At 34.3% G+C, this 16,290-nt stretch overlaps 1 protein-coding gene across 1 annotated transcript; it reads right to left on the bottom strand.

The window, feature by feature from the left end:
* Positions 1-624: 624 nt before the first annotated feature.
* On the bottom strand, positions 625-16,235 carry LOC126827917 (myeloid leukemia factor 1). The gene is made up of 6 exons (XM_050557499.2): positions 16,069-16,235; positions 7,607-7,844; positions 7,215-7,346; positions 6,485-6,644; positions 5,574-5,800; positions 625-5,170 (listed from the first exon to the last, which is right to left on the bottom strand). Exons 1-5 carry the CDS (start codon positions 16,116-16,118, stop codon positions 5,595-5,597), a joined length of 786 nt encoding a protein of 261 aa, XP_050413456.1. The 5' UTR covers positions 16,119-16,235; the 3' UTR covers positions 625-5,170; positions 5,574-5,594.
* Between the last annotated feature and the right edge of the window lie 55 nt (positions 16,236-16,290).

Raw genomic sequence — 16,290 nt, 5'->3', positions numbered from 1 at the left:
CTAATGAAGACGGGCATACACTGCAGTAAGGCCTTCTCATATATATTTGAATTCCAACTGCCAAGGGATCTTTTAGATGCATTCCAATGTATACACGCGACCTCCCTTTTTCGTCCCATCCAAACAAATCGACAGCTGTCATTGTCAGGCCCTCCGTCCTGCAACACTGACATGGGAAACCACGTTGGAAAATCCTGATGAACTATTTCTCGGCCAATGCAGGGATTGAACGTGTGACCTCCAGACTAGCGAGCCAGCGTCTTACCCACTTAGCCATCGTGGGTTCCAAGTCATTGAGAACAGTTGTGATTATTTCACAATATTTTCTGTATGTCCCAAAGTATATAACATCTATATCTATATTTTAAGTGAGTTTTAGAGACTATGAATAAAAGGATACGACTAACATATGGTTCAATTATATTTCAATAATTCGCATGCGCGTAGAGGTCTTTAGCAGTGAGAGGAAACCGGAGGACCTGGAGAAAACCCATGAGGTTCAACTGGCGACCCTATTCCTTGTCATGTACAACTGGGGAATTGACAGACCTTATGATACAGTGCGCATGCTCTAACCATTCGGCCACCAAACCCCCTTAAAAGGAATGAATAAAAGAATACCTATTACATGTGAATAATTATATTTTATTGAAATGAGAAATTATTTACAAACATGACATAAATATACAGCACTATAAATAATATACATATGTAGGTACGAGATATTTAATGTTCATTAGTAGTCATAGAAACAGTTCTATAATACTCCCGTCAAAAGGCAAAACCTAGTAACTCACTTTTTTATCAAAATTGAGTTAGGACCAAATTTGTAGTTACTAGGGTATGTGCTTCCTGTTGTTGTACTAGATCTTCCAATCTTTTGATTTTGTAAGCAGTTACACCCATGACACAACCTAGCAACTTCCTTCAATTGCCTAGTATACCACAGCAAAACCTAGTAACTCAATAGTCAAATCAATGGATGAGCTGGGGTTTAATATTCATTCATTACGTTTTCCTTTGTTTTCTCAAAATAAGAAAAAAGTGAATTACTAGGTTTTGCCTTTTGACGGGAGAATATACATGTAGGTACGAGAGATTTATTGTTCATTAGTAGTCATAGAAACAATCAAACTAAACTTAGCTTGGCTGGCTGTCTGTCTACAATCAGCTCTGACTGAAAATCTATTCTCAAAGTATGAAGTAGATAGCTCTCTAGGTGAAGAATGAGAAACAGTTCAATAACATCCACTCGACACAAACTAAGTCATTTTGGGACTAACCTATGGTTTGAATTTATTTCAATAATTCGCTTGCACGTACGTAGGGGTCTTAAGCAGTGGGAGAAAACTGGAGGACCCAGAGAAAACCCACGAGGTTGGACAGGCGACCCTACTCCTTGTCACGTACAACCGGGAAATCAAAACCACACCAGGTGACTCAATGACAGACCTTATGATACAACGCACATGCGCTAACCATTCAGTCATCCAACCCCCCTATATTATACAGAGAGGTCTTAGTGACCAGTTTATATCAACTACACAAGATTTATTGTTAGATAGTAGTCATAGCAACCGTGACATAATACATATTGCATACATGTTGCTGTACATGGGACTCACTGAAAAATACATATCAACTACATTAATACAAAGTTTAAATTTCTTTAAATCAATAATCCCTTAAATTCCACACTATGTTACTATAGTCTCTCCTAAGCTGAAGTACAACAAACTTACGTAGCTGGAGTTTAATTCTTCTAACCCTTTGACAAATTCAATTGTTTTTCATGAATAAAGTCACTAGTAGATGAAATTTGCTTGTGAATCGTTTATTTCTAAATATTAGAATCAAGACTCAGGTATGAATATTGCTGTAGTTGTAAATAAACACATAGTCTGTTTTGTTAGAACTAAATCCTTCCATCAAACTAGAATAAGTTTGGATGTACACACACATATAAATATTTAAAACCAAGTACCACATTGATCAGGAACATGGTAGTCTTCATCACTTCCGTCTTGGAATTTGGACGCCGTATCAAAAATCGAAGTTCTTCAATCAAAGCGACGCCATATCAAAAATCAAAGTTCTTCAATCAAAGCACAATTGTCAAAGGAACATAAGTACTGTTTCGTGTCTCACTGACTTGAATTGTAGGAGCCTAGACTTTTTTTTTTGAAGAGCATGGACCAAAGAAGAAAAAAAATGCACATAATCTTTAACTAATCTAGAACATAAATATAGCTAAGTGACTTACTCCATATTCAACAGTTTTAAGAGCACTTAATTCTTCATTCTAAATCATTTCTTGTTCAAGATGAAAATATTAAAATGTGATGTTTAATTCTGTTGGGACGGTTTGTATAGTTATAATCATACAACGACAATATATCGTAACAAGGTACCTAATAACATACATAGAATTATATAAATTTAAATCTATTAATTATACATATTACATAAAACTTTGTAATTGTTGACAATCTTCAATCACACTCAACAAATATTCAATTTCAATCAGTTTATCAAAGAGAGAGAGGGAGAGAAATGGGGTTTAACTTCCACTCGACACAAACTAGGTCATTTCGAGATTAACAAATGGTTTAATTTTATTTCAATAATTCGCTTGCGCGTAGGGGTCTTTAGCAGTGGGAGGAAACCGGAGGACCTAGAGAAAACCCACGAGGTTGGACGGGCTACCCAACTCCTTGTCATGTACAACCGGGGATTCGAAACCACGGCAGTTGACTCAATGACAGGCCTTATGATACAGCACGCACGTGCTAACCATTCGGCCATCCACCCCCCCAGTTTATTAAAGACAATTTCCAAATAGTTGACAAATATTAATATCTTTGTTTGTTCCATGTTTTTTGGGGAATACTAGGCGATCAAGGTTTAGCTACTATAATTACAATATGTATTCTTTGAAACTTTTTAACATTGGCAATCTCCAATCATATTCAACAAAATTAATATTTCTATCATATTTCTATCAACAAAAATCTCCCCAAAAGATGGACAATTATTAAAATCTTGACTCATTCCGGGTATTCAGTGGGGGTCGGGGTCGGGGTTATTTTGTACATGAGATATAACCGGACTCGTTTTATCTTCCATATTCTACGTAAATTTAAAACCGAGACACAAACAACACGTAGATCTATCAACAAAAAGTATGACCATAAAAATTCCCTAATTCCAAACAAATTTTTTATTACTACATACACAGTCTAAAAAATGCAAAATCTTTTCTTTTTTTTTAATAAATCAACAATAACATTTTTGAATTCATTCAAAATAACATCTTTGATTGAACGCATTCAAAAAGTTGAATATTTTATTGGTATATTTCTAACATTTTAAAATAAAACAAATAAAGTATTTATAGGAACTTTTTCACGGAAGAGAAATATTTCTTTCTCCAACCAAATCAATCCTATTATTATCATTATAGTTTGTCTTCTATAGCGCTACATCAGTCCTTCACGTTTTCACTCTTGGGCCTCCCGACGCACCTCGACCTTCGGGTGAGCATTAAATACGCTCGCAATTTAGCTAATCCAATTGATTATATTTTGAAGACTTTAATAGCGTTATTGTCTTCTATAGCGCTACATTACAACTAGAAGTAGTTTATAATTTCTATAACAATTATAGATTTAACACAAATATAACGTTTTAATAACAAAACTAGCTTTAAAGATGCATTACGTAAGATTTAGATCAACAGCCAATCTGATTAAAATACACATCTATATTTTGTTTCATTTTTTTTTTATAATTCCGATGGCCTACACTACATGAAGATCTGACAAGTTGTACACGTAGGTCGTGTCTGGGGTCGTACGAGCGGCTTTTGACATTATAACGCCAGACATTGATTCCTATGACACAAGACATTGATTAATCAATCAGCGTTGACGTTTCTAGTGGTTTACCCACAGTTCCGTGCATGACACGCCAAGAAGTCGTCGCAACAGACTGTTTCATTGGCTTATCCCTCACTTCAGCCAAAACGCCGGTAATATTGCAAAATAAAAACATGGTAAGTCAGACGGCATACAATCATAGACAGAGAGACTAGTCATAGAATGACTCAGAATAAATAAAGAAAAACACAGTTATGAACTTATCAGTAGACACCAGTGAATACTCAATTGGTATCACGTGGTTTTCAGAAAGACAATTCTAGTATCTTTAAGTAATAGACCGTGGTTGCTGGTAGAATTCAATCTTTCTCATGTTTCCAATTAAATGCAGTTTAAAAACATAACTAATTATTGTTCTTCTAATTTCACGCAAATGCTAGTTGTAACCTTTAAACCGATCGTATCGTAATTTGGCACGGCAATACAGCCACTTACAAAATTTTTCATATGTACAAAATATAAAACTTCTAAATTCAATGACATGTTCAAATTGATCTTATCGTAATTTGGAACAGCCACTTACAAAACGTACAAAGAATAAAGACATAATGAACCAATACTAAGTATTACAAACCAAGATATCTTTTCACAAGACCAAATTTGACGCGTAACAGCAAAATGAATAGGAAATCGTGGAGTCAATGTTTATGATAATAATATATGCACAAAAATGTCGAAATAGGCTAAAAATATAAAAAAAAATTTAGTTTGCTATTTTTATCCAATCTAAACTTTACTTTCTTGTAATATCAATGAAAAATATTTTAGCTGGTTTTAACATTTTTGTTTATATCTTAAACGACTTGTGACTTCCAACCTATTTTGCTATCAAAGGTCACAAATGTAAATATCCTAGTGAAAACAAACAACTCAAAAAGAGATAAAAAAAGATGCCTCACATCCTATGTGGAAACCAAAAATATTTTAGCAGATTTGAACATTTTTGTTTATAAAAGACTTGTGACTTCCAACCTATTTTGCTATCAAAGGTCACAAATGTAAATATCCTAGTGAAAACAAACAACTCAATAAGAGATAAAAAAAGAAATGCCTTTAAATATTTGTTCTCACATCTTTTGTGGAAATCAAAATCACTATATGATAGTGGGGATTACCCTTGAATGGGAGATAACTCTCAAACACTGTTTATATAGCAGCCATCTTTCTTTGCTGTGTCAGATGACTTGAGGTTTGTCAAAACCTTTACTACAAATCATAAATACCACACACATCTGAAAAGATCAAATTTTCATAGATATTCATAATATGAAATATGCCCGGCATTAGTTCCTCAATTTTTCCTACATGCATCAACTACTTTGTGCAGTGGACATGAAATGAAATGGGGTTTAACGTCCTACTGTTCTGCTCCGACTGGGATAATGAAGACGGACATGCGCCATACAGTGTGTTATAGTGAAAATTTTGCCAGACTGTAACGCTATGGCCTACTATTATATCAGATTTGAACTACCAAGGGTTCTTTTACATGCACACCAAACTCACCCATCTCCCCTCCCCTCCCTTGAATATGGCTCTAGGTTTAATCAGCATATTTTTACCTATCGTACTACAGTATAATCCCCCCGCCCCTTTTCTTGAATATAACACTAGGTCTAATCATCGTATATTTACCTATCACACTACAGTATAATATTAATTCCTATCTCGATAACTTCTATATCTGGGTGTTGGAGGAAGTATTTGACGAGGAGGTCGTTGAGTGTAACTATGGGAATGACTGTGGCCTTGACCTTCTGTGGGATTAACACGATGTCTACGTATATGATCGGCCCCACCTCGAACTGGCATCGTTTTTCTTATATTATCTTGAAATTCTTGATCAAATTTTTCGGCTTCCTCTACAAATATAAAATCAAAGATAAATTTAATTTAACAGAGATCAACAGCACACAACAATCCTAGCAACAAAATAAAATGGGGTTTAACGGCCTACTGTACACAAGATCTCGGTTTTCCGTCCCATCCAAATGACTAGACAACTGTCTTTGTCAGGCCCTCCGTAATGCATCACTGACAAGGGGAACCACGCTGCAAAATCTGTGCCATCTCTCTCTACGATGAGGTATTTGCCGGTATGTAAATATCGAAATGAAATAAAATGAAATGGGGTTTAATGTCCTACTGTTCTGTTCCAACTGGGCTAATGAAAACAGGCTAACGCCATACAGTGTGCTATGAGGGAAATTTTGCCCAGATAGCAGTGCTATAGCCTACTCTTATATTGAATTCCAACTGCCAAGGGTTCTTTTAAGTGCACGCCAATGTGTATACACAGTCCCTCAGTATTTTTTCCCATTCGAACAACTATACTTTCCCTTGCCAGGCATTCCTTTCGGCATCATTGACAGACGAAGGCTTTGCGGAAAATCGCGATTATCTTTTTCCGAAAACGTAGAAATCGAAAACCCGGTCTAGGTTATATGAGAGGTGGTTAATTCATCTTCAGAACGTTTCAGATTTGCACCTAAGTCTATTTTTGTACTGCTGTTGAGTGGAGATTTTTAATTTTGTACAATTCTTACCTTCATCTAAATTAATAAATTCCTGATTTTCAACTTGTTCACCTGTAACCCTGTTATTTTGTTTCTCTATTTTATGTTCTCTTTCACCTATTTTATGACCTATAACGACTTTTTCTACACCTGTTCTAGAATCTCTCTCGGTTTTCTTCGTTTCTACAACCTGTAAATAAATAAATAAATAAATAAATAAAGAGGGTTATTAACACATTATCATAAACACATAATTAAGTAATATTTTAGCACATTACTTAGAATCCCGCCATATGAGGAATACCGCGCCACCTCATGTAAATACTTCAAGACAGATAACGCTAACCGGACGGCACCAGACAAATGTATTTTATCGGCTAAAATTTTTATTTGTCATCCTGCCTAACCTATGCCCCCAGACTCTAGATAAATTATAAAAGTTAAGACATAATGACAATGAAAAGGCCATTTATTCATTAAATGATATATATATGAAATATTTAAATGACCTTTACATTAAAATATTCAACAATCATTCAAACATACATAAATGAGCAAAATTGGTAAACCTCTGATCAAAGATGGAATAAATAAACAAATAAAGAAAATTTAATGCAAATAAATAAAGAACTAAATTCCTGTTTGCAGAATTGTTCAACAAAGTAAACAATGATATTGCATTAAATTTCTGAGCAATGATCGCAGAAGTTGAGAATATATTTTGAAAGAGAAGAGTTGGAGAATATAGTTGAGTACTTACCCCTCCACGACATCTTTGAGACGACGATGCCTGATATACTCTAGGAGCTCCCTGACCTACGTTAGAATATGATACAAACGATGACTGGGTGAAATTGTGACCTCCACCAACCGGACTAACGAGAGGTTGTTCCTGGAAAACAAATTATAATACTAGTTATTCTAAATCTACAGGATGCGACAAGGACATGGATTGGTCTAACAAACATTTCACAAGTCCTTTTCAAGCAAATACTTAACGTACAAATAAGACATATCATGGGTAAACGACTTGTGAAATTTTGTTGAAATGTTGCAGTATAATAAACCAAGTGATTGTATCCATAATAAGTGTTCTAGTAATATATCATAAATCAATTGCTAAATGTCTCTCAAGGATTAGATATAACTTACAAACTGTTTGTGCATATCTGACATCATTTTTTCCATATTAGACAACATGCCGTTAAATCCAAATGACATCATCGGTAAAGGTGAAGGTTGCTGCATCTGTTGTCGCTGTAATTGATGACGTCTGTCTCGAGAACGTCGTTCTCGTTCCACTATCCTAGAATCTTGAATCTGAGGTCGGGAGAATGGATCGGGCATCGGAAACATTGATCCCATCGACAGCATGCGATCTCTGTGTGCACTGAAATGAGCAATACAAAATGAATAAGATAGGTTGCCAGGCAACAAAACATACGCCCACAGCAGCTAAATCGTCCCAGCGGTCGACAAGGGTTGTCGCATTTTTATTCCTTTGTAGGTACATGTAATTGGGGGCCTTTACAAGACAGTTCCATACAGATCAGATTATAAATTTTGTCGTTGGAGGGTTTACAAGGTTCTAAAAACTGAAACAAGGGTCTCAACTCTAGGAGTAATCTACAGAAATTGTTGAAATTTGACAGGCTTTTTCGATTTACTAATTTAAATAATGCATATAAATTTAAAACATATCGGATGATAACTTTCATCAATCGAGCATTAACAAGGTTTAACAAAATGAAACAAGGGCAATAACTCTAGAAGTAATTATTGTAAATTGCTGAAATTCAATAGGCTTTTTCATTTCACTAATTTAAATCATGCATATAAATTTCACAAAGATCGGGTGATAACTTTTCGCGTTAGAGCGTTCACAAGGATCAATAAAGTGAAACAAGGGCCATAACTCTAGACGTAATAAACGGAAATTGCTGAAATTCAATAGGCTTCTTCGTTTCACTAATCTAAATAATGCATATACATTTCACAATGATTCGGTGATAACTTTTGGCGTTGGAGCGTTCACAAGGTTCAATAAAGTGAAACAAGGGCCATAACTCTAGACGTAATACACAGAAATTGCTGAAATTAAATAGGCTTTTTTGTCTCACTAATTTAAATAATGCATATAATTTTCAGAAAGATGGAATGATAACTTTTGACGTTAGAGCATTCACAAGGATCAATAAAGTGAAACAAGGGCCATAACTCTAGACGTAATAAACGGAAATTGCTGAAATTCAATAGGCTTCTTCGTTTGACTAATCTAAATAATGCATAAACATTTCACAAAGATTGGGTGATAACTTTTGGTGTTGGAGCGTTCACAAGGTTCAATAAAGTGAAACAAGGGCCATAACTCTGGACGTAATAAACGGAAATTGCTGAAATTCAATAGGCTTTTCGTCTCACTAATTTAAATAATGCAATAATTTTCAGAAAGATGGAATGATAACTTTTGACGTTAGAGCATTCACAAGGATCAATAAAGTGAAACAAGGGCCATAACTCTAGACGTAATTAACGGAAATTGCTGAAATTCAATAGGCTTCTTCGTTTCAGTAATCTAAATAATGCAAATAAATTTCAGAAAGATCGGTTGATAACTTTTGACGTTAGAGCGTTCACAAGGATCAATAAAGTGAAACAAGGGCCATAACTCTAGATGTAATAAACGGAAATTGCTGAAATTCAATAGGCTTCTTCATCTCACTAACGTAAACAACATATATCAATTTTAAAACAATTGGATGATAACTTTTGGCGTTAGAGCGTTCACAAGAAATTGTGGACGATGGACCGACGGACGGACAGACGGACGGATGGGGGCGACGGCAATATACGTCCACATTTCAATGTGGGCGTATAAAAATGGATATCGAATTCCAACTGTCAAGCTTCTTCTTGACATTCACATACAAGCCAATACAATCTGATTAAAACACAGAACTATATACCGTTTTTTCATATGAGTGTCTTTTGACCTTGTGACGTCAGACATTTGATTAACCAATCGGCGTTGACATTTCTGGTGATTTACCCACAGTTCCGCGCACTTTAAGCTAAAAACTAGCTGTAACAGACTGTTTCATTGGCTAATCTCTCACATCAACCAGAACACGGGTTATATAACACCTCTTCCAGATCCTAGTGTAGTAAAGACAAGTAAAACGAAATTTTAAACTATAAAAAAAGAAACGAAATAGGATCTGTGTTCTAATCAGATTGAAGCCAATATGAATACTATACAAGTGTCTGGTGTTCAATAAAACTTGGACTTTTTGTCAGCCATTGAACACTTTAGCACCTGAAAACGCTACTCTTATTTCAAATTCAAACAGATAAGCTTCTTGAGTACACTATATAAGTGTAATGTTTCCTAATAGTACGGAGAGTAAAATAGATCGTCAAATATCTAGAGATAAAATAAAGTGTTATGAATTACGTATTACACGGTACAATAGTCTGTTGATCTGTAGGTAAATCGTTCTCCCGACTGATCAAATATTGTCTCTATAATAAATATATTATTTATGATATCATTCTATTTAGTGTAGGCCTACGCTAAATTTACTTTTATTGTTTGTTAGTGACACATACAGTATACGATATAATATGACACACGGAAATGTGAACAATGTGACATAAAGCCAGCCTTAAAGGTAATGTAAACCATACTTAAAGAGAGAAATGGGGTTTAACGCCCACTCAACACAGGCTAGGTCATGTCAGGACTCACATGATTCAATTTTATTTCAATTATTCGCATGCGTGTAGGGGCCTTCAGCAGTGGGAGGAAACGGAGGACAGGCCACCCTACTCCTTGCCACGTACAACCGTGGAATCGATACCACGCCAGTTGACCCAATGACACACCTTATTATACAACGTGCAAGCACTAACCATTCGGCTATCCAACTCCCCTCCCCCAATACGATTAAACGTTTTAAGTAAGACTCTTTTTTTCGCCACTTCCTAAAAAGAAAACTTTATTGCCGTAAAATTTTTATCCATTATTTTTTTATCGCAAATAGTGACTTTGGCGACCAACAGCATGAGCCCCACACTAACCATACCACCAGTTCACCACACCGCCTCAATGGATGAAGGTTTTATTCATAGTAGCCACCACACAGTCCTTATGGATGAAGATTTTATTCATAGTAGCAATGTTGTTATCAATTTATAATAACCTAACCAATTTTATTTCATGGACATAAAAACATACATGTATTACAAAATCTTATAAAATTTCTCAAATACAAGATTCATATTGCTGGATTGCCAGCATCCATGACTGAGAAAAATATATAACAATACATGTATGTAAATTTATTCATGTGGTTTCGAGACACCAGTATGATAAAGATTTGCTGATTACAAGTATAAGCCTATATATTTTATAGACCAAGTATTTTAACATGTATGACTGATTTCCTTTAACCTGTAAATTATTCCATGATCTTGTAATTTTTAAAGCCAGTGTTCATGTTACTGGGTGTATAATGGTGGACTGATTGTATATTTTACCTAAACTTGTATATAAAATTGATTTAACTGCCAGATAATTTATATGTAATATAATAAATATCATATGACTCGCATTCCAGTCATTCATACATGTAACATACATGTCTGGTATATTTACAGTATTATTGAATATATTATAACTTATACTATGTCTAGTGTTACAGGCTTACAGTGGCAGGAAACCGGAGGACCCAGAGAAAACTACACAAGTTTAGACAGGCGACTCTACTCCTTGTCACGTACAACCAGGGAATCAAAACCACGTCAGTTGACTCAATGACAGACCTTATGATACAACATGCACATGCGCTAACCATTCAGCCATCCAACCCCCCCGCCCTTAATATAAATCAATATCCTCGATAAATATTCTCATACACTGTACATTTGTTGTTTATTGTTTGCGATGTCTGTGTATTTTGAGGGCTGTTAGTAGGTTTTGTTGTGTGAATTTGATCATGTGTGATGCGGTTCCTAGAAATGAAATGGTATGCATAGACATTTTGCACAGACAGTGGTGTTTAGACCTGCTCTAATTTGTTTTCTTACATGCAAACCAAAGCGTATACAGGATCTCGGACTCCATCCCACCTGAACGACTAGAGAGGTCCTGAACTGAGGGAGGAAACCTATTCATAAATACGTATCATGGAACTTCCTCAGTCAAACACCAAGATTGTACCTAGGACCTTTACATTGTGAGCCATCATGGCTCCAAGGGCAATTAGAGCTGTACAGTCCATTATTCATGCCAAAAATAAAATATTGATTTAATATTTTGAAATGAATAATATCGCAAAATATGTTACATGTACATGTCCCCAGAGTGCAAACAACACATGATTGAATTCTTAGCAAACTTGATTTACGTGAAAAAAAAAAGAAGAGTTTTATCCTTTAGTTCGTGTATAATACAAAAAGCATGAGTAATAAATCGCTTTAAAGATATAAACCACTCTACCCTAAGTAAATAAGATTGTCTGTGATGACTATATTACATGTACACATAAAATATATGTAACGTACACCACAACCAAATATTCTTTCTCATATACATGCAAATTATCAATACAATTGATAATGTATATAAACTTAAGACTCTTCAATCAAAACAAATAGATCTTATCAATTTAACGTCAAAATGACATTTTACATTTGTTTAAAGAAACAATATAGTTATTTAAACATACATTATACAAGAGCTAAATCTGTCAATTGCAGGTCTTTCTTTAGGTTTGAAATGTTATCTCAATTATTAATTAGACATTAATTAACTTATCCAGACCATAATCAACCCTCGATGGCATCGGATACTCGATATTTTAACTAGATTAGAACGGTTCGCCATTTAAAAATGGGAAACAAAGTGAGGTCAAGTCACGATTATACCAGTGCCCTGGTTACCAGTGCGTGCACTCATCTTGTCAAAACTACAAACAATGATAACTTGACAATTTGAATGAAATTGTCAATATTTTCTTTTTTTATCATCTATTTTTGAATTATTAGTTAAACTCTTAACTAATGTACATGTATCTTTAAAAAATAAAAACCAGTCTTTGAGTGATGATAAAATATACTATAAATATAAAGCTTATTAAATCTTACTAAACACACACATTTCTCAAGTACAACTAACTTAGTTTTGAGTTAAAAAAAAATTACTATAATATGGCCATTGAATCTTACAAACATCTACATGTATACAACTTTGGAAAATTTAATTTTGAAATAACGTTTGTTTACAGTCAGTGATGTTGTTGCGGGTTCAACAACAATGGGACATTATTCAAGAACATTGTTATAACAGATCTTAATTCTGTTAAATTATATAATAAACAGCATACTAATGATGGAAACATTATTCTGGTTTGAATACATGTGTTGTTTTAAATTTAAAGAGATAGCCGTATTTTATAAAATCATACTGTACATATATGTCTATAATATACATGTATACACATGTAATTATACACAGTTCTAACAAATAATCATACTAATCCTATCATGTATAATTTATTATTTAAACATACATTATGCAAGAGCTAAATCTGCCTATTTCAGGTTTTTCTATAGGCCTGAAATGTTATCTAAATTATTAATTAGACATTAATTAACCTATCTAGGCCATAATCAACTCTAGATGGCAGCGCTAGCCTGCGATCTTATTGAAAACTACATTGTAGGGAGGTACATGTAATTATTTCTGGTTTGCTCATATTATTGTTATTTTAAGGGTTAGAATGATTCCTATGATTTTATAGTAGTGATTTAACAACCTATTAAGCAATATATATAAATAATTATGTTTTGACTTTCTTTGAAAAATATGCATCTATCGCTTTAAAAGACATATTAGATCTCCACTGAACACGCCTCCGCATGGGTGAATAGTTCAAGATTGACCTACATGTAAATATTAAAGGTATAACAACCAGTAGACCGTGTAAAGTAATAACAATGAAATACCTATCCTCCATACTTACACCAGTTACTCACTCACACAAATATTACTTATTGAATCAATATTTCTATTTCTTTAATCTTCATTGGGATTGAAGGAGGCATAAAGTACGCAATTAATGAGAAGTAACACTACGAATAAAACATCTAAAGCTCATAAATTAGTTCTAAAATTGTTTTAAAAAACCACTGATGTTTTGTTTAACAATTATAAACAAAACCGATATATAAGCCTGGAAATATGTGTGTACAGAAAGACACCTGTCACTGACACAGTCCAGAACAATTTCCTCTGGTGTTTGAAATTTTGTCTGGCAGATAATTCATGTTTTATGTGTTTTTAATAAATGTCAGACACAAACTACATACATAAAACCATTCGGCCACCCAATACCCCCATGATTTGGAGAGAGAGAGAGAAATGAGGTTTAAGTCCAGTCCACACAAACTAGGTCATTTCCGGACTAACATGGGTTCAATTTTATTTCAATAATTCGCTTGCGCGTAGGGGTCTTTAGCAGTGGGAGGAAACCAGAGAACCCTGAGAAAACCCATAAGGATAGACAGGCGACCCTACTCCTTGTCACGTACAACCGGAGAATCCAAACCAGGTCAGTTGACTCAACCACAGACACCTCATGATACAGCGCACACATGCTACTCATTTGGTCAACCACCCCCATGATTTGGTTACGTTTTAAATGTGTAATGCAGTATAGTTCAACTAGTCTCCCTGATACTCTGTATACAAAACATTCTCAGATTCAAGTTGAAAATTTACTCAATTAATTTTCAATCTCTGTTTATTAGAAATATCTTTGATCCAGAAACACAAAACTTTGAACATAGTTTCTTATTGATGTAAACAAAAGTTTTATAAAGGGCTACATATTTTACTTTTAGTTCATTTAAGATGAATAATTTTGAGTAAATTTGTAACTTAAGTCTGAGAATGCATTGTGAAACCAGGGCTGGGTCTTATAAACATGTTCACCTGTTAAAGCCAGGTAATTAACCTAGGTACAGATATGATATCAGCTTTATAATTACATACTCTGTCAGTACATTGATATTTATGTGTACTAACTAAAATTTAACCTATATTTTATCGTTCATTAATTATATGTAAGTTAATACATCAACATTCTCTCTTCATGGCTGCTCAATGTATTGATTACATTTATCATCATGAGTCGTGACACACATTAACTTAACTACCTTACGGAAATACAGGTATTACAGACAGGTGTGCATTATTCTTTATTAAATAGGCCTACAATATTACATGTACTTACATAGATGTATGTTTTATGAAATATGGGGGGGGGGGGGAGAATGCATGCACTTTAGACTAATCACAGGGTCTGTCACTGAATCAAGTGGCGTGGTTTGGATTCTATGTGACAAGGATTTATTGAAACAAAATCGATCCATATGTTGATTTTGAAATGACCTAGTTTGTGTCATGTGGACGCTAAACTAAACCCCATTTCTCTCTATCTCTCTCATAAAATACAATATAACATTGCTGGTGAAATTGGATCACCCGACCTGTCTGGTATGTCTAAATCATGAGTGAAAATCGTAGAAAAATGAATCAATTATAAGAATTCATTTCTATACAAAAACAACAGAAAAACTTTAAAAAAAAAAACCCAAAACACTTTTTTTATAAGTAGATAGTGTTGCTTTTCTGTATGATTTGAATCACAAGTCAGTGTTGTACCGAGAAATATGATAGATTATCACGTCAATCATCCATGGCTAATGGTAGCCTGCAGTACAAATGGTGTTAAAAAGTTTAGAAGACTACCGGTGCATAAAATAATTGATCATATTTTTGTACAGGAAAACAATTAATAATTAACAAACTGCACTGGTAACACTAAACTACATGTATATCGTATAAATAACCATGGATACGCACGAAGACTATTCGTTAATGCGGCGATAAAAAGTCAAAAGCTATAAAATAAATAACCAATGGCTGTCTCAGCTAACGTATTTTGAAATTTGTGGACAATTTAACCGAAATTTTTCATTAAATCATTTTTGTAAGGATGCGTTTACGCTGTTCCTGTTTATTACTGTAGGCCTATCGTACTTTCTTACCTTACTTTACTGATTGATCCACAGAATTCCCCTGTTACTGTTACGGTAGTTCAATATTCAATCAAAAAACAAAAATCTACTAAAGCTACTAGTCTGACTACACCTGAGCCCTGAGGCTACAAAAAGTAATAATAAATCTCCATAACCTACTAATAAATAACAACTAAGCTTTAGCCTATCTCCTCCTTTACACTAACAAAAAATAAGCCTGAATGGATTAAATGGCTAAAGAAATCATAATTATATATAAAAAATATATTCATATATTCTACGATAATCTAATAATAAATACAATACACAAATAAACAGAGTAGTAATTCTAATTCAATTCACCCCCAGTCCCGTTAGACAAAAAAAATGAATAGAAAACATTGTTGGCATATTTTCGGATTCGATCGGGAACCATTCAATCGTAAACAATAAAAATCATTCACGATTTTTATCAAAAGATAAACTCGACTGTGCAGAAATAATGCCTCAATTCGGCCTGTTATACTTACGCGAAGAAAGGGTCTTCCTCAAATTCTCTCATAAAAGGACTTCTGAGCATTTTGAGGGCTATATTAATTGCAAGTGTTATCCAACTGAAAGCTGATATTACAAATAGAATGGGGAATAGTTTCTATTCTGGAACAGCACGCCTACGTGAACCTACACATCTTTCAAATACGTCATTAATTTTTGTGTCCTACAATATCGCATTCCATCCAATTCGCTGATGG

The sequence above is a fragment of the Patella vulgata genome, chromosome 7, assembly GCF_932274485.2.
Source record: "Patella vulgata chromosome 7, xgPatVulg1.2, whole genome shotgun sequence".
NCBI classification, from domain to species: Eukaryota; Metazoa; Mollusca; class Gastropoda; family Patellidae; genus Patella; species Patella vulgata.
This window is presented reverse-complemented; position numbering and strand designations above follow the sequence as displayed.

Excerpts from the sequence above, each read along its gene's own strand:
- LOC126827917 (XM_050557499.2), bottom strand. The coding sequence starts at position 16,118 with ATGCTCAGAAGTCCTTTTATGAGAGAATTTGAGGAAGACCCTTTCTTC. Across the intron at positions 7,845-16,068 it reads GAGGAAGACCCTTTCTTCGC|TGCACACAGAGATCGCATGC; the intron begins GTAAGTATAACA and ends TGCTCATTTCAG. Across the intron at positions 7,347-7,606 it reads CAGATATGCACAAACAGTTT|GAACAACCTCTCGTTAGTCC; the intron begins GTAAGTTATATC and ends TTTGTTTTCCAG.